At 33.2% G+C, this 27,899-nt stretch overlaps 1 protein-coding gene across 3 annotated transcripts in view; it reads right to left on the bottom strand.

Annotated features, from left to right (window-relative positions):
- Positions 1-25,890, bottom strand: part of LOC149557970 (Calcineurin-like metallo-phosphoesterase superfamily protein) — a 51,501-nt gene extending 25,611 nt beyond the window's left edge. The window contains exons 1-5 of one of the 3 annotated variants that reach the window (XM_089832412.1): positions 25,472-25,890; positions 23,745-23,837; positions 13,130-13,164; positions 12,376-12,490; positions 8,879-8,967 (exon numbers count right to left, since the gene is read on the bottom strand). In XM_089832412.1, the coding sequence (XP_089688538.1) occupies positions 8,879-8,967; positions 12,376-12,490; positions 13,130-13,164; positions 23,745-23,837; positions 25,472-25,654 (515 nt within the window). In that variant the 5' untranslated portion in view covers positions 25,655-25,890. The remainder of the gene's footprint in view (positions 1-8,878; positions 8,968-12,375; positions 12,491-13,129; positions 13,165-23,744; positions 23,838-25,471) is intronic. The other 2 variants (XM_089832413.1, XM_089832414.1) reach the window with 2 other exon arrangements.
- Between the last annotated feature and the right edge of the window lie 2,009 nt (positions 25,891-27,899).

The following is a 27,899-nucleotide window of genomic DNA, read 5'->3' as shown; positions in this document are numbered from 1 at the left end:
TTGGAGCCCAGCTCACTCGGCATCTATTGTTGCCGAGCATTTCCTTTGGAGCCGAGTTTACTCGGCATGCATTGTTGCCGAGTATTATTTCTTTGAGTGCCGAGCAACCTGCCACTCGACACCATCAAGTGTCGAGCAATCTGTCACTTGGCACCTTCAAGTGCTGAGTAAAATTGGCACTCAACACCTTCATCATGTGCTGAGCAACTTTTAAGTGCCGAGTAAAATTTTAGGTTTAGGGTTGTGAGTATTAAATTAAATTTTAATATATTTCTCACAATTAGTGGCTCTTGTTGGAGACATACGCCCCTTGTGGGCATAGTGAGAATTCCAACTGTCTCTAGAGGAGTAGACCGAACATCCATGCTTAGCATGATGCACAGTGAAATTGGGTGGCCCCAGGCCCCCCAAAAAATGAACACAAATCCTTTCCTCTCTATCAAATACTTGGTTTTGATCATGTAACATTGTGGATCTCCTGAACAGGGTGTCACATCGTTCCTTAGTAAAATCTGATTCATTAACAAATGTTAGAAAGAAATCATTGCATAGTATGTGTTTTTCCTTCATCACTTGTGTAAAATTAGATCTTAATCTTACCGTTGCTTCATCAACAAGATCATTTGAAAAGAAATAAATTTCATTGTCATTTGGTCTCTTGGTTCTCTCATTTGATCAATGCACATGGAAGAAAATTCTCAAAAGAATTAGCATGAAAATTTAAACACATTTCCCTAGCATATTCTTAACAAATATTACCATAAAATCTTCAGGGATACTTACCTTAGTAGGCTGCTCATATTTCTTACCTGTATCAAGTATATCATCTTCATGAACAATACTCACCATCTCTGCTTCATGAATGCAATCCTTGGCATCTAACTCTTGTTTAGTCTTTGATAGATCTTAAGGTGCCATGTGTTCCTCACTATATAGAAAGTCCCTTGGGTCAAGCTTGTGATCAGTCATACAAGCATCCGGATTAGTTTTTTCTACATAACTTGCTTGATCTTCATACGCTAGATGTTGTTCCTCACAACAAAGAGGCTTTGAAGACTGCTCATAATCAGCAACTATTAGTCCTCTTTTATAAAAGATCTGATCATGCATAACAGTTGGAGAATTTTCAGAATCACTCTCGTATGTTTGTACTTGCTGATCATAACATGAACTAATACATATTTCATCTTCTACTTGCACATCATGAGTTTTATCCACTTCAAAACTGTCATCAAGATTGCTATCCTCATTATAATGCTGATATACCTGATTGCGTAAAAGATCTTCAAATAATGAATTCAAGGAAGTAGCAACCTCGAAAATATCTTTATGGGAATTTTTATTTGAAACCTCTTCATATTCATATGTTGTCTCGGATGTGCTTTCTTCCTCTTCCTGAATGTTCTCATTCTCCTCAAGAAATGTATAAGAGCTATATTCTTCATTCTCTTCTGCTAGTTCATCATATATAGGATTTGAACATTCTTTGAAATTGTATCCAAACATATCTCTTTCTATACTTAGACCGCAGTGCACATCTTCAACAAATATGTCCTCCTTCAGAGAAGTGTATGATCCTTCTGGTTCATCATTTTCCTCCTCATTAAAGTAACATGGATTTGACAGGATGAATGAATTTTCTTGTTCACCGAGTCTTTCATAGAATACATTTATTGTCTCATTAATTTGCTTTTCCTTGTGTATGAGAAGAAAAATTTGACCACCCTTTTCAACATACTTTTGATATTCCATGTCTAACAAGGTCAAAATCTCATCCACACCGAGAGAATCCTCTTCATCGTTTTCATGTTCTTCATAGTCTAATTCCTTATCAGTCTCATCATGATCAGATTCTTCTTCAACTTCTTCTACATTTGAATCTGAAACATCATTATGTTCTTGTATTATTTTGGCATCTTTTTCTTCATCTTTAATAGCTTCTTCCCATATCTGAAGAAGAAGCTTTACATATGGCTCCTTTGGTGAGATTCTCAACTTGAAAATTTTGTTCAGAAATTCCTTGTAAGGAGGTTTGATGTTTGATGAAATCTCATGGTAAGCGTTCATCATCCTCAACAACAAATGTGCTGAAGTCTCGTACCTTTCCAAATTGAAAAAGGCATCAAGTGGAGACATGTCAGGATCCTCTTCCATGTTGCAACTTTGGTCTTCATATTGTTCATAATACATGTCACCTTCCTCGCTTGTATCATTAAATTCATATAGTAACCATTGTTCAAACTCTTTCCAAGACGAGATACACTCTGTGGGTAATGATTCGTATGCTTGTCTCACATCATTCTTTAACGTTTTGGAAAACAAATTCATCACTTGATCTTTGGAACAAATCTCATAATCTTCTATAAATGTGTAGAGTGCATCCAAATGTTGAATTGCCGATTCATCCCATTCTCCATGGAACTTTGGTACCATTTGTGAAAGCTTTGGAGATAACTTGCTAGGTTCATAATCAAAATTGCTGAAATCCAATGGCTTGATGCCATCTGGAATAAAAAGCTTTCTCTGAAATGATCAATGCATTTGAAAAAACTATATAACAATTCCTTTTGAGTCTTCTCCCTCAACAGAGTCACTAATGATTCAAGCACTTCTTTTGTTAAAATACCAATCAAAATGCAATAGAGTTGCCACCTCCAAATGGAGGAAATGAATAATCTTCAAGAATCAGAGTTCTTCCTTCCAACAGAGTATAACTCACCAAAGGTCGAATCTGCAAAAAAAGCTTAAAGAAAAATATAGAATGCTTCTACAAGATCAAACCCTCATAAAGTGGATTATAATTTGTAAAATAATTATGATAGATTTTAATTTCACTGTAAAAAACTTATCAATTTAGGATTTCAAATATATCAAAATGTTTCAACAAATTAAATAGAACCTAACTCTTACTGATCTTGAAATCAAAAACTCTTAGGGTATGTTTTGCAACTCTCCCCAGTAGAGTCACCAATCCGTTGGTTCTCAAAACTGCAGATTGGAATCCTACGAGTCTTGCCTACCCGATGCTAGGTTATCTAACCAATTATGGCCAACTTGACGGGATTGATCAATGCGATCCAAATCCCCTGCACTTCTGGCTTTGCAAAACCAAGGCGGGTGTAACCAATCTTGAACAAAACACTTGAGCCCAAGATGCTTGTAGTAGATTGGCTAGAACGCGAATATAATGAAAGCTTTCAAAATGACAAGAATTATAGAAAGCTTTTAACCTGCAAATTATGAACTAAAAACAAAAGTAAATGATTGTATAAATGTGATAATGTTATAAATAAAGAATAATTATAGATTAATGCAACAAATGAATATATTAATTCCTCAAAGGAAAGAAATGAAACAATTGCCAGCATATGGATTATGATTCAAGAGTAATATAAAGACCAGTGCTTAATTAAATGGGCAATCAAAGTCAATATTATAAGTTGACACGTACAACTTCATAAATTTCAATGTAACAAGCTATAAACAATTTTAACAATTTCGATGCGACAAATCAATTATATAAATGCAATTTTAAACTAGTTTAGAATGCACTTTAATTCTTGTGATGTGGAGACAAACTAGACATAAATACGGAAACAATTAAATATTTCACAATATCTATATTTATCAAGTTTAAAATGCAATAATGACCCAGTCCACTTGTCCAAACATTAAAATATTTATAGAATTTTAAGAAAATAATTATAAAGGACAAAACTTAATAATATTTTAAACCCTAATCAAATAAATAAAAAATATATGCTTACAGATTGTGCTGGAAATAAAAATTGCACATAGAGACACTCTTTACAGATGATCCATCCAATGCATTTCGATTTCAGAATCGCATAAAAATTTATTCAATAATCCACAATCCACGGGCTTGGTTCAAAAAATCATTTCTTTACCCATGAAAGAATATAATACACTAAATGCTTAATATATTGAATATTGTATATATCTTGTCAATTGTTTCGACATCTATATTTATAGATTTTGGAGGGGTATCGGGTGCCTTTACAAAACATCACACACCTTCATAAAAAATAATGGAATAATATATCTTAAGCCTTGTTTATAATACAAACGGCTGCTTGCTAAATGAATCGCAACTAATATATTTGAATCATAAAAAATATCTCAGTGAAGAAAATGCATTTCTGTCCTTTTAATTTCTTCAAACTTATCTACCGTAGCAATTTTCCAGGCGTATACACCTCTTATGAGTATCTGGTACTGACGGGAGATCCTTGTCATGCAAAATTCGTGTGTCCTTTTGTGTTCTGAAAATTCTTTATCATTGCCACTGGAGATTCCATGATGTTCATTTCCCTCAAAAGCGATCAAATTTATGCCTTTTGCTCCATACTTTGCATTTGAGCCGGAACTCCTCCGTATTTTTATTCATACTTGCGAGAGACATGAAGTATCATTAGATACAGATTAGTAGTATATGACACAAAATTCCTGTATACTGGAGCTGCATATGATTTGATTGTCTTCCATACACCTGGATCGATTTGGTTGCCGTTGGGCACAAACTTAACCTTTTATATGATCTTATGTTGCTTGCTTCGATCTGGACACATACAATGATTTTCTGTTGGGGACCGCCATCAATAATTTCCTATATTCATAGTCCTCTTCTATTTTGCGTTAGCTCTCATTATATCGTGCCGCAGACTCATGGCAACTATTACTTTGATACATTCGATTCTTACTGGTTTCACTCTCTCTGTCATCATATATATTATTATCTTTGAAAACTCCAATTTTATTACAATTTAATGCCGCCACTAATCTCCACTCAAACTTTGTGTATACTTTCTTTGTTCCTTAACGAAGGAATTAGTTTGTCCTCTGTACCACATTGTTTCTTCTATAATCAATTGCTATTAAAGTCATGATACGTATATCATGATTATCATTGTATATACCATTTTCTTTAGCAATCTGAAAGTTGTCTTTGTGTCTACAAGGCTCAATATATTTTCTGGAAATTATTGTCAGATTGCAGTGATAGTGTTGCATAGGAGCCTCTGTCATCTTCCCTTGCATATGAACATAAATCTCTGAATCCCTTCTGTCTCCAAATTTATATTTACTCACTCTTCAAGATAAAAAATGGAGACTAGAATTTTGGGCTCCATCACACTTGACAAACATATTCCAAAACTGTAAATAACCGAAACTCTAATATCATATTGACAATAAACAGACATCCAACTGATATTGCCAACAATCAATCGATAAAACTATGTAATGGGTACAAAGGTTTTGACATCAATGACAACAATGCTGACATCTTCTCATTATGTTTAACACTAATACGAAACAGAGATCCTAATTGAATGACCATTATAGAAGCATTGCATAATTTCTTTAACAGTTTAGAGTGTCAGATCTGAGGAAATGTCTCCGAGCCACACCAGTTCCTGAGATGTTCTTAGGATGAGGATATAGGCAGAAAATCTTGGGGACACTATCTCGTGTATCATGGGGGGAAATCCATAGTGGTTGGATTCTGCCATGCAATCTGATCAGTTTATAGGGATAGGGAATCTTCCATGCATTACAAATTTTTAAAGTAAGCGAATTGGTAGAATCCCGAGGCTTGATAAGCAGGCATTGATAGAAGAATCCTGCTCCTTGTTTGGTCTTTAAGAATTATGGTCAGATTAAAAATTCTATGACCAGTACTTTCAAATTTCCAACCATTTCTTTCCTGAATTATGTGCCAAAGCAAAAATGCTGGAGGAGACAGGTATTGTCTTTGAATATCAGCCATTTGAGTAGAAATTTTAGACCATTTGGAAAAGGCCCTCTTATCTTGTTTATAGACTGAAAATGAGTGTTGGAAAGTTTTCCCATTGCTTTCCCTATAGACTGAGGAAAGGGGCAATTGGTAAATGATGTTAAGATAGTTTCATCACTGTGTTCGGTACTGGTGTAGAAACAGGGGCCGATCCATCCTCTCTTTGCAAAGATTACCCACTGTCAAGATGCTGCCCTGATAGAGAAGCCAATTGAAGGTTTTGATCTTTAGGCTATAGGCTGAGGCCAAACTTTTCCCCAGATCTTACGGCCAATCACATTATAACCTTGTAGGCAGATATCTGAATTGAGTGAAAAGGTGTGTCAATCGGATGATTGAGAAGATAAAGTGGTTTCCTAAGCAGGAAGAGTGCCAACCATGTTGATCGCATCCAGAGTCCACCCCGTTTCAATCCTATTCTAGTCTTCAATTATCATCCAGCTTAAGATAGCCTTGGCAGAGAGCTCTCTAAAGGTCAGGAAGCAGAGGATCACTTTTAACTGTTGGCTTACCAACTATCCTCCCAGAACTATATGGTATCATCATTCCCTATTTGACATGTAGCTTGTTTGTTGGGAACACTGTTACAATATTTTTCAGACTTTAATATCACAGTCTTCTAAGCAACTTATAACAGTTTCTCATCCAGATTGGTCAGATTTTTGTCCTCGATAATTCTACTCCAGGTTATAATAGAGTATTCTTGAAGTCACTATGCAACTTTCAATGACAAGAGAGTATGTTTCTGACAATAAGCCCACTTCAGACATTATCAGGGTTCAAAACATATTTCTTTGAGCAAATTTTGTAGGAGGTATGTGTCCACCATAACAGAGTCATTTATAAGTGCATCTGGAGACTTTCATGGTAAGCTTGCTTTCCTGAAATTACAACATAGTGAGGATCTCTCTTTTCCAAAGTGCAGGAATGTTTGATCCTCCATTATGTAGTCAGCTGGTCCAAACTAAGCAATTTGTTGAGGTGTTTTATGTACTAAACAAGAGTATTTACCACTAATGTAGAATTAGCAAAGAACAATTTCAAGTTTCTCACTGGACAGCTGGCAGTTTATGACATTTGGCTTCATTTTTTGAGTGTATAACCAAGTGACTCATTCTCTTTCGTGATTAGCAATAAATATGAACTAAGGAGATTTTCCTGTTCAAGTCATCTAGTAATGTTAAAAATTGATCAGTATCACCATGTAAGACAATAGAGCATGTAAGTATTGTTAAAAAGCAACTGATCCAATGCATCACAGGCTTTGACAAACTGAAGTCCATGTAAGACAATAGAGCATGTAAGTATTGTTAAAAAGCAACTGATCCAATGCATCACAGGCTTTGACAAACTGAAGTCCTGTGTGGCTTGTGGTACCATATCCCAGCTGCACCAATTAAAAGTTTCTGACATGTCTACCTTTTCTGATGACTCCAGCCTTGTTCAGAGTTTCACAGGAGTAAATAAAATCCTAGATGCCTAGAAAGTTACCTATTATTTATTGACCCAAAAAAGGACCAAACAAAGAGTAAGAAAGAAATTTTACAAAAAGTGGTTTTATTCTGACTTCTATAAATTTGGATTAAATCTTATCAACCATATAAGAAATGGCCAATAGTCAATGTTGATCAATATGTTCAAGCTCAGCAATTTTCTTGGCACAACATTTCTGGTTAGTAAAATACGACATTATTTCATTGCGAGTCACCAAGGTAGTTTTCCATATCTATAAAGACTTTCCATTGGGTATGCAGGTAATGTTTTTCTTCTCTACTGAATTTCAGCAACTTGAGTCTTTTAAATTTCATGCTGATCCCTGTTTTTGCAACTTCTTGGAAAATAATCATAGCTATCTGATCAGTGCTGACATTCTTTCTAAGAAATTTAGGTTTGTAGTGTAAGTGAATGACATGAACATTCATGATAATATCCATATTATTGAATGTGTGCAAAATCCTAATTGCCTTTTCTTAGCTCAAGCTTACATAACCTGCTCTTTCTCATTGGAGATTTCCCCAGCTAAGCTTCCAGTAGGGAGTATCTAGCATCTATCAAGGACTTCCTCTGTTTCGATATGTGAGTGATCTAGGTAAGCATGAGGATAAGACCATCAATCATCTTGGATACTTTTTAGAATTTCTACCTTGATCTACGAATTTGGGCTCTCAGTGGTGGAGCTGAATTGTAACTTTTCAGAAGGTTAGATAAAAAAGGACGAGTGTTTACCAAAAAAAAATGTAACAGGTTTACGTAGATGTCTTGGTTTTACATTTGCATAGAAAAGAGTTACGGGTTGCTTCTGCCACTCCCTCAATTTTCTCTGGTTCAAGTTCAGCTAGAGCAGAAAAAGGATGAATAATGTACTCCATTCATCAAGTGGTTCTGATTTTCTGTTGCTCTCTTTCCTTATCTAAGATTCTTGAAATTTATGTTTCATTTGAGTGTTGGTGTTATTGAGGGCATCACATAACACCCAAAGAATAAGTATACCCATATTGGGCCAATTGAGTAATTGTACTACAGTTGAGCATCCTAATGTTTGATTTTGCTCCATGTGTTGGACAAGTTCTTGACCATTGCAAGCCCGAGAAAGCCACTCTGTTTCTAAATGGCCATGCTTATAGCAGACTCTACACCAAAATGGTTTGTTCTTATAGCCAATAGGCTGATGACATTCAATATTTCTTAAGTCTATGATGATTTCATGTGGGAAAGGATTAAAGGATTTTACAGATCTATGTTAATAAAGAATGGGACACAAATCAGATCCCCTAGGCTCCTAGAAAACATTAAAGCTACAGCCTTGTTCTTCTATAGAATCCATGTTCATATTGAGGGGAAATTCTTGCTGCTATCCCAGATAGCAATTGTGCTCAGCAGATCCTTTGTTGGCTTAACAACTAGTGATCAATGCTCGGAAGTTCTGAACATAGAAAAAGTCAAATGTGATGGGCATTGATGTTAAGTACCAGAGATCATCAAGCATACAAACAATAATAGAAAAACTCCAAACAAGATTCAACATAGCCATTATCAGATTTTAAAACAATCTGAACACTTTACCAGTCTGAAGTGGTATCTTCTAAAGTTTTAATGAGCCACGCCACTTGTTCCTGATTTCCCTTTTCCAATGAGCCATTTTTACAGGATTTCTGTGTTTACAAGAACACTATATTAGAAGATTATCCACTGTGATGTTTCTGTTTTTCTTTTTCATTTATTAGAGGGATACATTTATTGCTTTCCCAAAAGCATGTAATTTGGATGTATTGTACCACACCAACATAAAGAAAATAAGAGTTTACAATAGAAACTTCAGTACCAAATAACCTGGATATAACTTCTAACAGGCAAACATAAAGAAGAACCATGTTTGTACTATCTTTGTGACAGGAAAACATGAAGTACTATGTTCGCGATTTCAATAACAGTAATGTACTCATTTTGGCATCTCCCATGATTAAGGGGGTGCAACAACCTTCGACTATTAGAGGTGAAATGGTAGTTTATACTGAATATATATCAGAAGATTATGGCATTATCATACTCTCATAAGATGTCTTGGAATCCAGAGATGGGAAGTGGGATGGGGGTTCAATTTAAAAAAAAGATGGTATGAGGGTTCATAAAGACAGAAACATATAAAAAGTACATCAAATATTCTATAACATACTATAAACACATACACAAGGTTTACATGTACAGCATAGAGTTTATACGCAGAAGCTACCAGTAAATACCCTGAAACAATTGATCAAAAAAAATTTGCAGAGACATCTTAAGATTGTTCTCTCTACTTACTAATATCACTTTGAGCTTTGATAAAAGAATTTTCTGCTACAGAAAAACTCGAGTTTTCATGCAAAACACATAAAACATATTTATTTGTATTTTTCTATAATTCTTTTAACTCTTGGCAACTGGTTATTAGCACTTTGGGAAAGGAAAACAATGTAGTATATATGATATAGCTAAGAAAATTCTCTAGTATGTTTCTCAAGTTCCAATGGATACTTCAGGAGACACATAGATGCTACAAAACATTATCTTGAGTATCTTAATATCTGCAGGCATCTCCATGCATTTCTCCCAAATAGAACATACTTCTAATCATAGCTGTCAGACACAGACTTGGCAAAAACTTGGCGAGTCAAATGTTTAAAAAAAATAGGGACTTGAAAAAGCTTGAGGGAAAAATCGGCAATGACTTGACAATGTTGTAGACCTTTTAAAAAGACATAAATCATTTAAAATATAAATAAAAAAACATACTATGAAATTTGTAGTACATATTATTAGTATCAGTAATATACAACACTTTTAATATTACATTAAAATAATAATACTCATTTAGACAGGAATCATGGCGATTGTTTCAAAAATTCTACCAAGTAACTTGCCAAGGCCTCCTGGCTCACAATTGCTCGTGAGTTTTGCAAGTTGGAAAAATTTTCAACTATGCTTCTGATATCATAAATAAGTCTTCGAGGTCAAGGTATGAGTCTCCAAACAGCTAAAGTTAAAAGGCTAACCAATAATTGCCTGATTTTTATTTCTAATCAAACATTTTTGGATCAGTGAGACCTCTTCAGGAAGATACCTGCAAAATTCTACCATGATATGAATATATCAATCTTCAGTTGGGGTCACATTAATTACTTGTTAAAATGACAAACTAACTATTGTTAGCCCTTTTTAACATATAACATGATGGGGCAGCTGATAAAGATGTGATCTGAGAAAGGATTTGACACAAGAATATGGGATCCCAAAAAGGATTTGACTCTCAAGAATATCAATAACATTAGTGCTTGTGATGATGATGCCACTCATGATTATGAAGTTTGTAAAATCTTAATAGTGAAACCAATTTTTGGAAATAATTTTATAGAAGAGAAATCAATTTTAAGTTTCAAGCCACATTTCAAGGCCCATCATCAATTTCAATAATGATATTAAAAGTTGAGGCTCCTCAAAGGTACATCATGAGTTGGGCATACATTGAAACCACCATAAAGTATATTATTATATCATTAATTATTTCTATTATTTGTTAGAAACTTCTTGTTTCGCCAATATAAAGACAACTGCAAGAGTAATCAATGCTATATGGTCCATTGATCAACTTCAGATTTAAAAAAGGTTACAACACGAAGCCGATCAGAAAAAGAAAGCTACTCAAAGATAAGTTCAAATGAGATAAAGAAGCATCTTTCCTAAGGTAAATCTAGCACCTGAGTGATAATATCAAGTCAAATACCAATAATTTTAAGACAGCACGACATAAGAATCATTTCTTTCCACAAACATAATTTTGGACTGTCCTAATCTATATAAGGCACTCATGATCCAAAGTTAAGCAGTAGGGATTATCACAATGGTTTGTTTTGTAATTGCCCTTTTATTGGTAACAAGGAAAACTTTCTAATATAAAATCAAGGATCAGTAACCACAACCATTGTCAGGTAGACAGCTTTGCATTGGAAGGTCACTCCAATCTTTCACTGATGAAGTTTGTATGGGGTTGAGAATAAAACTAATAATGCAAGCTGTAGAGATTGGGAAACACCTTGATAATCTTGTTATAGATGAAGGAATGGAACTCAATGACTCATACAAATCCATCCTTCACAAGCTCATGAGGCAGTAGAAGAAAAAAATATTAATGGAAGGCAAAATTAAATAATGAAGGTATAATGATCAACACATTTGAGATGCTGATTAATTTTGTTGTGCTTTAATTCTATATGCTATTGTGATTTTAATATTTCCACGCCTCATAATATACCACAAACTACTGATATAGAAGCTCTGATTTGAATCTTGGCATTTGTCCGAATGAGGCGCCACATTTTTGACCCATGTTTTCTTCTACACAAATAGTTCCAAAAATCTGTTTTGCACGTTCAAATTACAGAAAGTTGAAGATTAACCTCTCATTATTAATAATTACACTAGATGGGTATTATGAGGGAATGACATCAACCATGATGCTAAATAGAAATTTCCAGGAAAAGAAAAACTGTGTCATCTAACATGCTTGAACTTTGTAATAATGCTCTCTCTAGAAGGCAAAGCCTCTAGGGACCACAGATAGCTATCATGTACTCATAATGTTGTATAGTTTTTGGATAAAATATTGAGCTACTAGCAACTAAGATGGATTAATGACTTTTATTATGCAGTGTCTCCCATATAACATCTTTCCTTATTTTGCAGATTCAACATAGGCACACCTCAAAGGTTCATAATATCTACTCCTAAAAGAGTTAAATCATATGGCCTAACGGATTGCATTGCATGCCAACAGAAAAGTCTGGAAAGATTTAGGCTGACACTTATGCACAAGAGTCCAGTGAAGAGATCCATGCCATGTTTTCTTGAAATTTTGAAAGTCTGAAGAAAATGGTTTTAGATTCATGAAAGACCTTCTTACAGTGATAATACAAACACACACAGAACAGATGCCATTGTAATTAAAGTTTGGGCCATATTCAAACATGATGACTCTAAACCTTAAGACTAGAATTCAATCATATAACTTCAGAAAGGTAGATCACCTGCAACTCAATGGTGTCAATGCCAATAATATCCATAGTATGATGAAGTGGAATTGGAATCTGGTTTAGAAAGTATCTAATCTTGCCCTCCTGGTAATGAGCTCCAATAGAGTGCCTGCACATAACTCAAATTGAAATATAATCAGGTTAGAAGTAGGAACGTGTTCTTATCCCGAGATTGGAAGAAGAATGACCAAGACACCTATAATCTGCTTTTTTATAATGATTATTTTTAAAGAAACATGCTCTTCTGAATCTGCAATGTAAAAAAATGATCAGATACATGACCAATTTCTACAAGCAACCATTTGCATGACACTTCTCTTCATTTGTATTAGTAATTATTGCAGATTCATAAGGCAAGAGTGCCCACAAAGAACACAAGCATCTATAATCAACATTAACATTCCCTTGAAGGATAATGCTTAGATGCTAGCACTCAACCCAAAGGTGTTCTCCTCAAAGCCTGTTTTTAAATTGGCAAGCTTTTGGTGCATTCAATGCATAAGTCTGAGGTTCCATGGTTAATGCTATATACATGTATCATGTATGTATGTATGCACAAATACTCGTGAGAATTAGTTATTGCAGATGACTCATACTTTACATAGTTAAATGACAAATTCCAATCGAACTAAAATATCTAAAAAGTGATGAATGTGGAATGTCAAATTACTTAATTCCAAAGTATTGAAGGGCCAAGTTATTGGATGCAGAATGAATAACACAAACAAAAGAATTGTCATGGCATTACCAGGGTACTTGCAAAGGTGGATATGTGTGAAATACCTGCAAAATGTCAAGAGAATCTATAAGATTTATGGATTATGTTAAAATATTATATTGTGCATGAAATATATTATAATCATGTTTTCATATCATACTTGTACAATATTTCTGAGTGTAAAAGAGAGAATGAAATTGTTCTAGATCCACACTTTAATTAAAATGGGGCATTTTGTTTATCAACTAAAGATTGTGTTATAAATTACGGGAGATGTAGATTCATTGAGAGGCTACATGGTAGTTGGATATGAAAAAAGAGAAAAGAATGCTGTAAATTAACATGATCTTCAAAGACAATGTAAATTGACCCATGGGTGAAATTTGCATTACTTTTGTATCAATTTACAGCTCTCTCTAGCCTTACAAGGGATGTTTTTAAAGGGATATATCCAGTCTTCATTCAATCTAATTTCTTTTATACCATTTAGTAAACTTGGTGGATGCAAATAAGTGTACAAAGCAAGCTATTATTTACTGAAGATGAGTGAAAGCATTCGTTTCCTCAAATACCACCTTGCATGGATGGCTAGCTGCAATGTCAAATTATGTCCACATATTGAGCTAGAGGCAGTAACGAAGATGAATGCAGTCCTTATTTTGATAGAGAGGCAAAATGGAGAATGGGACACAACCAGCAGCAGTGATGCATCCCAAAATAATGTAGAAATAAACAGAAAAAATAAAAGAGATGGAGAACGTGGGCTTCTCTCATGGTCCACAAATTTGTAGCATGTCCGCTTCATTGAGCTCTAGCTGACTATGGTCACAATGATTGTTCATTCAGCAAAGCATGCCACGTTTGCAATTGACTTGAAGGGACAATTTAGAACGAGGAGAAACTGGCAAAGTAAGCACAAACTGTGAGAATTTTGGTTATACAACAACCTTCCATTCTAGATGGCAAGAAGCCTATATAAGGGCTATCCAGTCACAAACTTGACCATTGTAAGGAAAGTAATTTTGGCACACAATCTAGATGATTTGAATGGATTGTTGCTCCATAAACAATTGTGGAATATAAATTGAAAATTAGTGCAAAAAAGGATGCACTATATTATTATATGGATGGACAAGTGGAAGGAATCACATATTCATCAAATTTTTTACAGCTTCAAATGGTCAAATGGTGTTATTGAGGTCTATTGACGCCTCTAACAACATAAAGAATGTTGAAAATCTAGTTAATGTTGGAGGAAGTTGCATTACAGGTTGATATAGAAAATGTGGTCCAAATTGTGAAAGATAATGTCACAATATATGTGATGGCAAGGAGACTAGTTAAAGAGACGCACCCAACACTCTTTTGGAGCCCTTACATTTCCCATTGCAATGTTCTTCTATTGGAGGACATAAGAAAATTGATTGGATGAAATTCATGGTAGAAGATGCTGAGAACATTACCAAGTACATCTACAATCACCCTTGGGTACTTACCTCCATGAAAGAGCACATCAAGGGGAAATTTTTTGTACAAGTGACACCAAATGGTTCATGACTAAATTCATCTCCTCTCAAAGAAATAATGGTCTTCTAACACCTTTAAAGTAGATATTTGGGTGTATTCTTTGTATGTGAAGACAAATAGAAAGAGGATCACAAAGACAATTTTTTATGATGTCGTCGCAAAGAGCACCATGATATCATTAATTTAACCTCAAAATTATATTTATACTCTTTAATTTCACTTTTTCTATATTCAGATTATAATAATATTCCAATATAAAGTTTTATTTTGAATTTCAAGAGTTTTGTGCTAGGTGGATGGGAAGCTACCCAATGGGCTATTTGCATGTAACCATGGATAAAGCTAAAGGGGGCGATAAAAAAATCAAGCAATGGAGAAAAAAAAATAGCTTGAACCTATGTTCCACAAAGTCTTGGGATGGGGGGACAAAGGGACATTAATGATATGTTTCAGGGATGAGGTGACTAGGGGCCTAGATTTGGGGACTGGTAAACTGACAACACAAATATAATATGAAACCTAGAAAAATAATTATTAAAATTCATACAAGGAATAAAATATGAAATTTTGAAATACTCAAACATATTTGAAATTGCATTGAATGAACAATGAAATTCCAATATTTATATTACATTTAAAAAGACGATGCATTAAAAAAATAGAAGCTATTTTTTTATTTCTACGAAAGACGGGTAGAATACTTAAAGAGATTTCTTTACTACTGTAAGATACCCTATTATTTGCGTTGGAATCACAAAAAAAGGGACATGATATAGTTAGGGATATAACTTTACCCAAATAATGTAAGAGCAAGATAGATCCTAGTTGAAATCTTGCAATCGTGTTGGACAATTATTGAAGATAAAATTCATAGAATCAATTATTACTACTAGGGTTGTATATTTGTTTGCTTGCCTGCCTGTCTGTCTATCCATCCATCCACCTATCTATCTATCTATCTATCCATCTATCCTCTATCCATCCATATCATTTTCTAGGTTCAACCATAGATCCATAATAGGGTCTGGGTAAGGAAACATTGTAGGGTGCCCGAAGTGATCCTCGCGCTAGGACAAAGACAAAATATTGTTGAAGTGTAGCATCAGTCAAAGTAATACCAAACATTTGAATAAGGTTTTATGAATTATATTGCAGGTAAGAATAACAGGCATATATATATATATATAAACACACACGCACACACACACACACACACACACACACACATTTTCTTATATGCATATATATGTGTGTGTGTGAGATCAAATATTACTGCCATGATTCATATTGGGCTCCATTTGTTATTAAATATATTAATGTCACCGATTCATATCGGGTTTCACTCACTGGTTATAATATGTTATCAAGCATGTTACTGCCGTCGATCATTAACATACATTTGTATTATTGTTAAGCAGATAACCAAGTAGTTATGCCCACATAGGGTCATGACCCTACTTGGCCTTTGGCCACATAGAGTCATGTGTGACCTTATGGGGACATGACTCTTCATTGTATATATATTATCATTGCATTAGTGGGGACAAAACATATATCAGTCACAAGTCATATATGCAGTCCCAGCGATCTCTATCTCTTGCAGATTATTGAAGACCAGATTATCAATCCTTTATTCATGTAGAAGATTATCCAAGCATAGAATACTATTATGAAGTTGAAGGTCTGCAATACACAATCTGAGATCAAGTAAGTAATCTGATTTATCACAGTCTGAAATTATAAGTTATTTCTATCAGAGATCCTATGCATTAACATGGTATCAGAGCCATCCTAATAATAAATTCTATTATTCAGAATAAAAATAAAAATCTCAGATTTCAATATTAGATTTTTTATCCTCTAAATCAAAATGGTTAATCACGTAAGATTAGAGGATATACTTGAGGGAGCATCAAACTTTTCATCATGGAAAATTCAAGTTATAGTACTTAGAGAAATGGAATTAGAAGAGTACATAGAATCAAACAAAACTATTCCTAAAAATGATCCAGATAAAACGACATGGAAAAGACACAACAACAAAGCCATGAAAATTATTATAGGTTTTGTGAAGGATCTCATTCTCCCTTCTATATGCAGTCTTCAAATTGTATTTGAGATGTTCTCTACTATTAAAAACACTTTTGAAATCAATAATACTAGTAGATTGCTAACTTTAAAGCAAGATCTTCTATACATAAAAATGAATAATGGGGAGTCAATTGCATCCTATTTTCTAAGAATCTCTAAGTTAAAAGATCCACTTGCAACAATTGGAAGCCAAGTTGATGACATAGAACTTAGCATGACAGCTTTAAGAGGACTTCCACTATCATGGGAAACCTTCATTCGAGGTCTAAGCTCCCGACCTGAACTTTCTAAGTTTGAAATACTAAAAAATGAATACACTCAAGAAGAATCAAGATTAGTTTCAAGAGGATTAAGCATAAATTAAGAGGGAGACATTCAAGCTCTTCATGCAAATTCAAACAAGAAAAGAAAATTCGAACATAATAAGAAGGAATTTGACAAACCATATAAGAAACGAGTTGGTCAAAAGTAAAATGCTTCAAATGTGACAAAACTGGTCACTCTCACAACTTCTTCCCAGAACGAAAAAGGATTCAAGCAACACTAGCAAAAGTCAAAGAAGAGAGAGGAAAAAGAAGAAATCCTTGCATTTTATCTAGCTCTCTCAAGTGAATTAAACTTAAAAAAAAAACACTTGGATTATAGACAGTGGAGCATTTTGACATATTACAGGCTTTAGAGACAAATTTGAAAGCTTCTCAGAATACTCCTTAGAAGAAGTAACCATTGGAGATAATTCTACTCATCTGATTAAAGGTATTGGGTCTTGCTCAATTCATCTTAATTCAGGTATTACTCTCCAACTTAAAAATGTTTTATATGTAACTGGCATAAAAAGGAATTTGGTCTCTATTTGTTGTCTTGTTGATCAAGGATTAAGAATCACCTATCAAGAGAACAGAGTTCTATCTTGGCCAAAGAATTCTAACATCAAGAAAGCTATATCTATTGGATTTAGAGACAGAAGTTTATTTAAACTTTGTAATCAACAAAATTTAGCCCTAAGTCATGAAACTTCAAATTCTACTGAACTTTGGCATAGGAGATGAGGACATTCATTTCCGTGCATTGTCATCAATAGGGAAAATTGTAAAAGGATTACCTAGTCTCAAAACTAATCACTTTGGCATTTGCAAAGGATGTGCCCTAGGAAAAAATACCAAGCAATCCTTTCCTAAAAGTATTCATAAATCAAAATTTGTACTTGAACTTATTCACACTGACCTATGTGGTCCTATGTCTATACCCTCTTTGAATAGGTGTCTCTATTATGTAATCTTTATTGATGACTATTCTAGAAGATCTTGGATTTACTTCCTCAAACAAAATAAATCAATGGAAGTATTATCAAAATTCAAAGAATTCAAAGCTCTAGTTGAAAATCAGTCAGGAAAGAAAATAAAAATACTAAGATCAAACAATGCAGGTGAACACATCTCTGAAATTTACAAATTTTTTGCATTACTGTTGGGATTAGAGAGAGTTTTATGTACCGTATAATCCTCAACAGAATGGAGTTGCAGAAAATAAAAATAGATCAATTATTGAATCAGCCAGAGCTATGATGCATGACCAAAATCTTAATACTTTTTTCTGCCGAAGCATCTAACATTGCAATTTACATTCAAAATAGATGTCCTTACTCAGTATTAGAAAACACCACTCTTGAAGAAGTATTTACAGGTATCAAACCAGATCTAGGTCACCTAAGAATATTTGGGTGTCTTGTTTATATTCATATTTCTAAAGAGAAAAGAACAAAACTAGAACCATCTGGAAAGAAGGGAATACTCATTGGATAAAGTGAAACAAGCAAAGGCTACAAGATCTATGTTCTAAGTCAAAGAACAATTGAGATCAGTAGAGATGTTAAATTTGAAGAAGATATTGCCTTCAATCTTTCTAAGAACAGTGATGAATCATATACAAAACTTGTCATTGAAATAGATGAAGATCACCTTGTAGAAAATGAGAGGGAGAATGATATTGAACCTCCTTCACCTACTATTTCAAATCCTAAGAATATTGAAAATGCTAACAATAAAAGGAGGCTACTTTGGGTCAGGAAAATGATAGAAGAGAATTATGTTGAACTTGATGAAGTAGTTAGAGAAAGCAAGAGGACAAGAAATCAATCTTGTTACATAGCACTATTAACTGAACTTATCAAAATAGAACCTTCAAATGTTGAAGAAGCCTTATCAAGAAAACCTTGGAAATAAGCAGTGATTGAAGAATATAATTCAATACTAAAAATGATGTATGGGATGTTGTACCTAGACCTAAAACAAATCAGTTGTTTCTTCTAAGTGGCTTTTCAAAATCAAGCATGCACCTGACGGTAGCATTGAAAAATACAAAGTCAGATTTGTAGCACCTGGTTTCTCACAGAAAGAAGGTATTGATTATGAAGAAAAAATTTGTCCCAGTTGCTAGATACACATCTGTTACGACTATCTTGGCAATCGCAGCATCCAAAGGATGGAAAGTTCATCAAATGGATGTTAAACAACATTCTTAAATGGTGAAATTGATGAAGTTTATATTGAGCAACCAGAAGGGTTCTTCACTCATGACAGAAAATCACACGTGTGTAAGTTGAAAAAAGCACTATATGGTCTTAAACAGGATCCCAGAGCATGGTATGAGAGAATAGAGAACTATTTAACAAAGTTAGGGTACTCTAAGAATGAAGTTGATCCTAACTTATACTTCAAGATAGATGGTGATGACATGATTATTTTTGTATTATATGTTGATGATTTGTTGATAAGAGGTGAAGAACATCTTATAAAGAAGTGTAAACAAGAACTAACAACAGAGTTTGATTTGAAAGATCTAGGTCTTCTCCACTACTTCCTAGGACTAGAAGTTTGGCAAAAAGGGAACGACATTTTTTTAAATCAAGGAAAATATACTATTGATATTTTGACAAAATTTGGAATGATGGATTGTAAACCAGCGACTACTCCTATGGAAGTCAACCTGCACAAACTGAAGGACGATACGATTAACTTTGAATCTACGGATCCTACTCACTATAGGAAAATTATTGAATCCTTAATGTATATGGTGAATATTCGTCCTGATATATGTTATGCTACTAACACCTAGAGCCAGTTCATGTGTGCACCAAAGAAGATACATCTAATGGCAGCTTAATATATCTTAAGATATCTAAAAGGCACTATTGGCATGAGAATCATATATGATCAAGTAGAAATCAATCTTCATGGATATTCAGATTCTGATTGGGCAGGCAGCCCTACTAAACGTAAAAGTACTTCTGGATGTTGCTTCAGTCGTGGATCTGGAATAATTTCTTGGTTCAGCAGAAAACAATCCTCAGTTGCATTAAGCTCTACTGAAGCAGAATATATAGCCTCTTCCTTGGGAGCCAGAGAAGTTGTATGGTTACGAAAGTTACTAGCTGATTTGTTTAAAAGGTATTTGAAGCCCACTATGATTCATTGTGACAATTAGAGTTGAATCAAGCTTTCAACTAATCCAGTTTTTCACAATTAGTTTGAGCATATTGAAATTCCTTATCACTACATTAGAGATATGGTAGATCGGAGTGTTATCAAATTGGAGTACATCAGTACTAATGAGAAAACAACAGATGTCTTTACCAAGCCTTCTGCTACAGTGAAGTTGGAATACTTTAGAAGAAAACTTGGTATGATTAAATTCTAATATTGAATATTGAATTAAAATTTTCAATTTATATGTGTTTATGCTTCTATGGTTGTTTAGTTGCATCAGATATGTAATGAAAGGTGACGATCTTTCATGGACATATATTCAGAAGGTAATCTTTGTAAGGTGACACTCTTGCAAATGATAGGCTTGTTCTCATGATAGTTATTTTTGTTCTGGATATACCGGAAGTATTTTATAACGAATGGATTATGATTACTCTAGATATTGTTTCGGACAATTAGAGATCATAATATATGTTATGATAGTGTTCATAGCATGGTGATTTTAATTATTTGACAAGTCACAATTTCAGAGTGTTAAAGTCAGATAATGTGTTATATACAAATATTCTATATTCTGATATCTATTCAGGAGTCTATTCCTTCTCCCTTGCTAAGAGGGAGTGATGAAGTATAGCATCAGTCAAAGTAATACTAAACATTTGAATTTGGTTTTATGAATTATATTGCAGGTAAGAATAACATATATATGTATATTTGTGTGTGTGTGAGATCAATATTACTGCCACGATTCATATCGGGCTCCATTTGTTATTGAATATATTAATGTCACCGATTCATATTGGGTTTCACTCATCGGTTATAATATGTTATCGGGCATGTTACTGCCGCCGATCATTAACATACATTTGTATTATTGTTAAGGAGATAACTCAGTAATTATGGCCACGTAGGGTCATGACCCTACGTGGCCAGAGTCATGCCCCTACGGGGACACGACAATTCATTGTATATATATTATCATTGCATTGGTGTGGACAAAACATAATCACAAGTCATATATGCGGTCCCAGCGATCTCTATCTCTTGCAGATTATTGAAGACCAGATTATCAATCCTTTATTCAAGTAGAAGATTCTCCAAGCATATAATACTATTTTGAAGTTGAAGATCTGCAATACACAATCTGAGATTAAGTAATCTGATTTATCACATTCTTTATAGTTTGTTTCTATCAGAGATCCTATGCATTAACAAATATACCATCCCTCTTGGCCTCATGTATAGGATTATGCATTAAGACATTATATTGCTAGATACATCAAGCATACATAATAAACATATATTCATGCATACCACCATTGAACGAGAGTGTTATTGCCTGCAATAAATAGTAATCTTTATAGTTTATTTCTATCAGAGATCCTATGCATTAACAAATATACCATCCCTCTTGGCCTCATGTATGGGATTATGCATTAAAACATTATCATGCTATATACATCAAGCATACATAATAAACATATATTCATGCATACCACCATTGAATGAGAGTGTTATTGCCTGCAATAAATAGTAATCTCTGATTTGATCCATCTAAGTGCCTGATTGCTGATATCTGGAGAACTGATACGCTCTTATGAGAACCAATGCTAATTGGATTCCTTTTCTTGATCCTTGCTCCATTGTGGTTTTCTCTATTTTATATCTTAATGTCTCTTTGAAGAGAGGCAATTCTTGTGGAGTTGCTGCCCCTTAACAAATGGCTATGTCCCTTCAGAACTAAACCTCTTAATGATGCCCCTTCATAACCAATCACTACCCTTGTTTATTCACTTGATCGCACCTCTTAATGCAGTTATCATCTATTCATTTAATCATACATCTTAATGATAATTCAGTCACTGCCAGTGTTTATCTATTAGGTGCCTTTTAACATTCCAATCACTGCGGTATTTTAAGTGTTGTTTACATTGAGATTGGAGTATTTGCTTTAAAATTAATTATCTTTGTTGTTTGAAATAACAGAATTGCTTCTTAATGAAATCACTGTCCTACTCTTCTGTAATCATAGCTTATCATAAGTTATTTATGATCCCCTTGGGTCATTGCACCTTTCCTAAATATGTGCCCTCAAATGTGAATTTTTATGATCCCCTTGTTTCTTTTCAACACTTTGGTTATATATGCACTATATATAATGCCTTCATGGACGGAGGCATGAGATATTTTAAATATATCTGCTATGTGAGCATATATCTTTAGTGTCATCTCTAATCAGATCTCTATATTTGGTGTCAAAGCAAAAATGGTGGGTTCATGAAAGGTTGTGAGAGAAAGTAGTTCTTTGTCTTTTCATATATTTTATTTGTAGTGTTTCTGGCAGTTATGATCATTTCTATACTGAAAGAAAGTTATGATTAATTTTTTAATGGATATTTATGATCTTTCAACATTCAGTGCATAAGCGAATAAAATAAGAAAGCTGCAACAACCAAAAACAGTATCTAAAGGCTGCAGGTTATATTTGTCAAGGTGGAGAACTTTCTTGCTTGCCAGAGCCATTGAGACAAATGTATAAAGGTGCATATAACATCTGTAGGTGATTGATTGCAAGGAGAAATGGTGCCCATGACAGAGATTACAATAAGTATTGCCTCAAATTCTTTCTTCATTTCTATTTCCATTGCTTCAAACTTTTTAGTTTTCCATGGGACATACCCTCCCTACAATGGTTTTTGGGATGTAGGATACCAAGGGGACATATCCCTACTCTAAGAGCTGCAAAAGATTTCACCAAATCCCTTGTACATCACTTTAATCATCCCTCGTGCTTGAGCAGACAAAAAGCTAAGTTTAATCATCCCTCGTGCTTGAACAGACAATTTAGGACGAGACAAATTTGACAGTCATGTGAACCTCATCTATGGGAGGTGTTTTACTCCAAGTAAGTATGTTTGTTTTCTATCATTCAGAGCTTTTACAAGAGACAACATTGGCACATTCAATACAGCAAAGAATTGTATCCTTCTGCTCAAACAGTTTTAAAAAGAAAAAATCTATTTGATGGGTAAAAGAATAATTGTTCACGCCAAAGAAAACATTATTTTTTGGAAGAACCACTTTTCTTGGATTTAAAATTGGCATGATTTGTAGAGAATTGACACAAATCATAGCCATTCCACTAGTTTTCATATCAATACCAATTGGGACAGGTACAGATGGCAGCGATTATGCTATTGCAGATGTTCTATAGAAATGAGGTAACTTGAGATATTGTTGAGAGCTTCTTCATGGACCAATTTCGAAATATGCACACGCGATCAAGAATTGTATTCACTTGCTCAAGCAGTTTTTAAAAACAAGAAAACAACTATTTGGTGGGTAACAGAACAATAGTTCACACAGATGCTTTTTTCTCTTTTGGAAGAAGAAACACAGTAGTGGAAAATAATAGATAAGCAGAAACCCTTCGAAGACCTTAAAAACTCTGTTCCACTGGTGAATTTCAGCATCGAGGAAATAGTTTACATTGCATATCATTAGCTGACGGCAAAAAACCACAATAAAGGCTTGGAACAAACCTCATGCACACTGTCCAATAATCCATGATTCGTATCACCATCACTGATGCTTACGACAAACTGAACACCATACTCCAAGGCAGTCGCCTTTATCTGCAAATTGCATAATTTTCAGATGGTGAAAACTAGAAGCTAAAGTGAGTCAATACATATTAAATGGCTAATATCAATCCTGAAAACAACTCCACATATGCAAAATCAACTTTTTAAAAATATATTTAAAAATAATTAGTGTTTATCAATCAAGGACTATAGGTGTCACGTTAAAGTAGATTTCTACAATCCATTACAATGTTTGCTGAGCTTTCTGGTTAGATTGTTTTCCTATTTTTGTATCAACATTTCCGATCATACTTTGTAATCCATCATCAGAATTAGAGAGCTAAAGGATTAAAATGATAAGATTGCAGACCAAGGAGGAATAAAAGGAAGAAGATGGGATGGGGGCACAATAACCAAGAAAAGCTAGAGAAACCAAGAAAACCAAATAAAGATAAAAATAAATATAAAAATAAATTGAGTAAATAGAGAACAAAAGTGCTCAAACGAACAAGAAAAAAAAAGAGGAGAAATGACTAAGCTGTAAGAGTGAAAAGACGAGAAAGACAAAAACAAACTTGAACCTGAAAATCAGAAATGGAAAATAAAAACCACAAATTGATTTAAATATTTTATCTGATTTGATTCGGAAATTGATGTCTATAAGTTGCCATTTGGATATTTTAATTAGCAGGATACCAAGAATGACCAGAGTAACTGCTGAGAAGCACATGCCAGCAAAAGTACAGAGTGGGGGTGCTTTGCTCATCTTAAAGTGACCATAACCAAAGTAGAAAAGAAGGACATAATAATCTCAAAAGAACAATCACCCAAGACAGTAAGTGCGATGTCTAAAAACACAAAGAGATGATTATTTGTCACTCATAGAGCGAACATAATCAGCAGAACAAGAACTTAGAAAAGAAGGACATAATAATCTCAAAAGAACCAAAGTAGAAAAGAAGGACATAATAATCTCAAAAGAACAATCACCCAAGACAGTAAGTGCGATGTCTAAAAACACAAAGAGATGATTATTTGTCACTCATAGAGCGAACATAATCAGCAGAACAAGAACTTAGAGCAGCTGAATACTTCAAAAAAGTAAAAGCTTGCAACAACAAAAGCAATCCCAAAAAACCCAAGTCTTAATTAGCCAGTCTCCTGACAATCAAAGGTTATGGCATGGTCGAAAATAACAAAAAAACTCATTAAGCATAAATGTAAATAAACACTTGGAAACATATGATGAAAGCGCTACCAATACATATCATGCAAACATAAAGAATTTTAAATCAAAACTTCATTGATTCCCAATTGCAAAACCTTGAGCTTTTCATGTCTACTGCCACAACAATTCTCAAAATACCCAATAATTGCAATTTTTTTCTGTTTAGCGTTTAAAAAAAAATACAAACTATCACGAACTGGTTTCTGATAATGGGTCGTTAGATTTGATACAAAACATTGAGAGAAAATTCCCACAATCAAATTTTAGAAACATTTCATAATAACAATATAATAGATTGAGAATTATCCTTGCTATTGCAAAGCGTCAATCTCTAACAGAACTAACCACAAGAACTCTCTGAATTTCTTATAGATTTCTACATTGTTGGTACTCTGTATATTGTAATATGGTAGGTCACCTGTTTATACAAATGGATGTATAGTGAAAAAAAACTCGCCTGTTTAGCAAGGGCTCTTGTTTCTAACAGTGGCCCTTCTGCATCTCCCACGCTGATAAAATACAAATCCAAATCACTATGTCTGGTTGCAGGTCTCAAAAAGTTCAACGCATTCATCAGAATAAAAACAGAGAGCCAGACAGCTGCCTGAGTGAAGACTGTTACACGCCAAGAGTGTGCCATCTGTACAATATCACAAATTGTGTTTGATTTTCTTTAGGTTCGGAATAACGCTTAATTTTGGTTCGTTTTGGAGATTTAATGACATTTCAGAAGAACAGAGAGTTTAATAGACCACAAGTCAGATCCTTTACAGAGTTTTAAGCTTCTTTTCATGTGACTCTTTCTGTCTTGAATCTTTTCAAGAAATCAGTCACTTCAAAAAAATTTACCTTTTCAGATAATTTATTTACACCGTACACTTGATCACTATTTGTATTTTACTTTTTAATTCGAATGTCTATAAAAGCATCAAAATCAAATTTGGATTTATTTTGGTCGATGTCAACAAGAACATGGCACCGTGCCGTTTGCATTTACGTCAGTCTCCTGACTCCTCTGACATGCATGCTTTCATCTCTCCCGTACGCTGTAAAAAGTGTTGGTACATTCCGGTGACCAAAAAACAAACTCTGCACAGTACGTTAAATATGCTTTAAAAGGCTTTTAACTATTAATTGAAGAGTGAAAGGAATGTTTAAGCTATTCAATTTGAATTAAAGTAATGTTGTAATATGTAAGTGTATAATTCTAATTCTGATATGGCTATCATTTGAATGTAATTTTGAAGTTAAATAATTTATTATTGAATAATTTAATGTTTACTTATTTGAATTTAATAATATAATCTTTGAATTGTATTATTAAATTTAAAGAGAGTAGTCAAATAATGACTATATGGTAGTAAGGAAATAAAGAAATAAGAAAGATGAAGAAAGAATGGTAATGATAATAGATGATAAAGGTTGAAACAAAAATAAATCTATTTTAAAAATATATTGTATATTTTAATCATCACTTTTGGGGGAGTTTATATAGTGACTGTAAAAGTTTAAATTAGAATAAAACAAAAAAGATAAGGGAAATGACTTGTACCTTGACGTGAGTATTCAACATGAAATGTTCTAATTAGGGTTAACAATTACTACCAACCTTTTTTCTACATTTCTTGGTATGTATTTTTTTTTTTTTTTTTGGAAACTATATGACAAATTTTAAAAATTAGTAATTTTTAATAAAATAATTTAAAAAATTTGATTTGATTTATTTTTTATTCAACTATTTGATTTTATAATTAATTAATTACAAAAGTTAATTTAATTTTACTAACCATATAAAATCTGTTTCGCCAAGAATAATATTTCTATAGAGTGAAGTGTTAAAAAAATTAGGATTGAAGAAATTAGATAAAATTAATATTGAAAAAAATTAAGATTAAAGATATTAGATAAAATTAATATTGAAATATAAGATGAGTATATTAATTTTATCTAATTTCTTCAATCTTAATTTTTTTAGCACTTCACTCTATAGAAATATTATTCTTGCAAAATAGTTTTTATGTGGTTAGTGAAATTAAATTGACTTTGGTAATTAATTAATTAGATTTACACAAAGCTTCTATACTCATCTTATATTTCAATATTAATTTTATCTAATTTCTTCAATCCTAATTTTTTTAACACTTCACATATTATTCTTGGCGAAACAGATTTTATATGGTTAGTGAAATTAAATTGACTTATAAGATGAGTATATTAATTTTATCTAATTTCTTCAATCTTAATTTTTTTAGCACTTCACTCTATAGAAATATTATTCTTGGCAAAATAGTTTTTATATGGTTAGTGAAATTAAATTGACTTTGGTAATTAATTAATTAGATTTAAATAAAACTTCTATACTCATCTTATAATTCAATATTAATTTTGTCTAATTTCTTCAATCCTATTTTTTTTAACACTTTACTCTATAGAAATATTATTCTTGGCAAAATAGTTTTTATATGGTTAGTGAAATTAAATTGACTTTGGTAATTAATTAATTAGATTTAAATAAAGCTTCTATACTCATCTTTTTCGTAACAATATCCTTAAAATAAAAAATCCTCAAGTTACACAAATTATACACGACATATATAATTATAAATAAATTTAATATATACTTAAAGTAACCTTGGATTTAATAAAATAGGCACCTTATACATGACATATATAATTATAAATAAATTTAATATATACTTAAAGTAACCTTGGATTTAATAAAATAGGTGCCTTGATTGACATATTATATATTTAAGTATAAATACAATTTTTTGGATGGAGTGAATTCGTTCATGTTCTAGCACACTTTAATCATATTATCTAATTTTGTCTTCTAGTATTTAGTGACATATATATAATTATAAATAAACTTAATATATACTTAA

This window comes from Cupressus sempervirens, chromosome 5, assembly GCF_028749045.1.
Source record: "Cupressus sempervirens isolate cs-2001-9-10 chromosome 5, ASM2874904v1, whole genome shotgun sequence".
NCBI lineage: Eukaryota > Viridiplantae > Streptophyta > Pinopsida > Cupressales > Cupressaceae > Cupressus > Cupressus sempervirens.
Note: the sequence above shows the minus strand (reverse complement) of the source record. Positions and strands in the feature narration are given on the sequence as shown.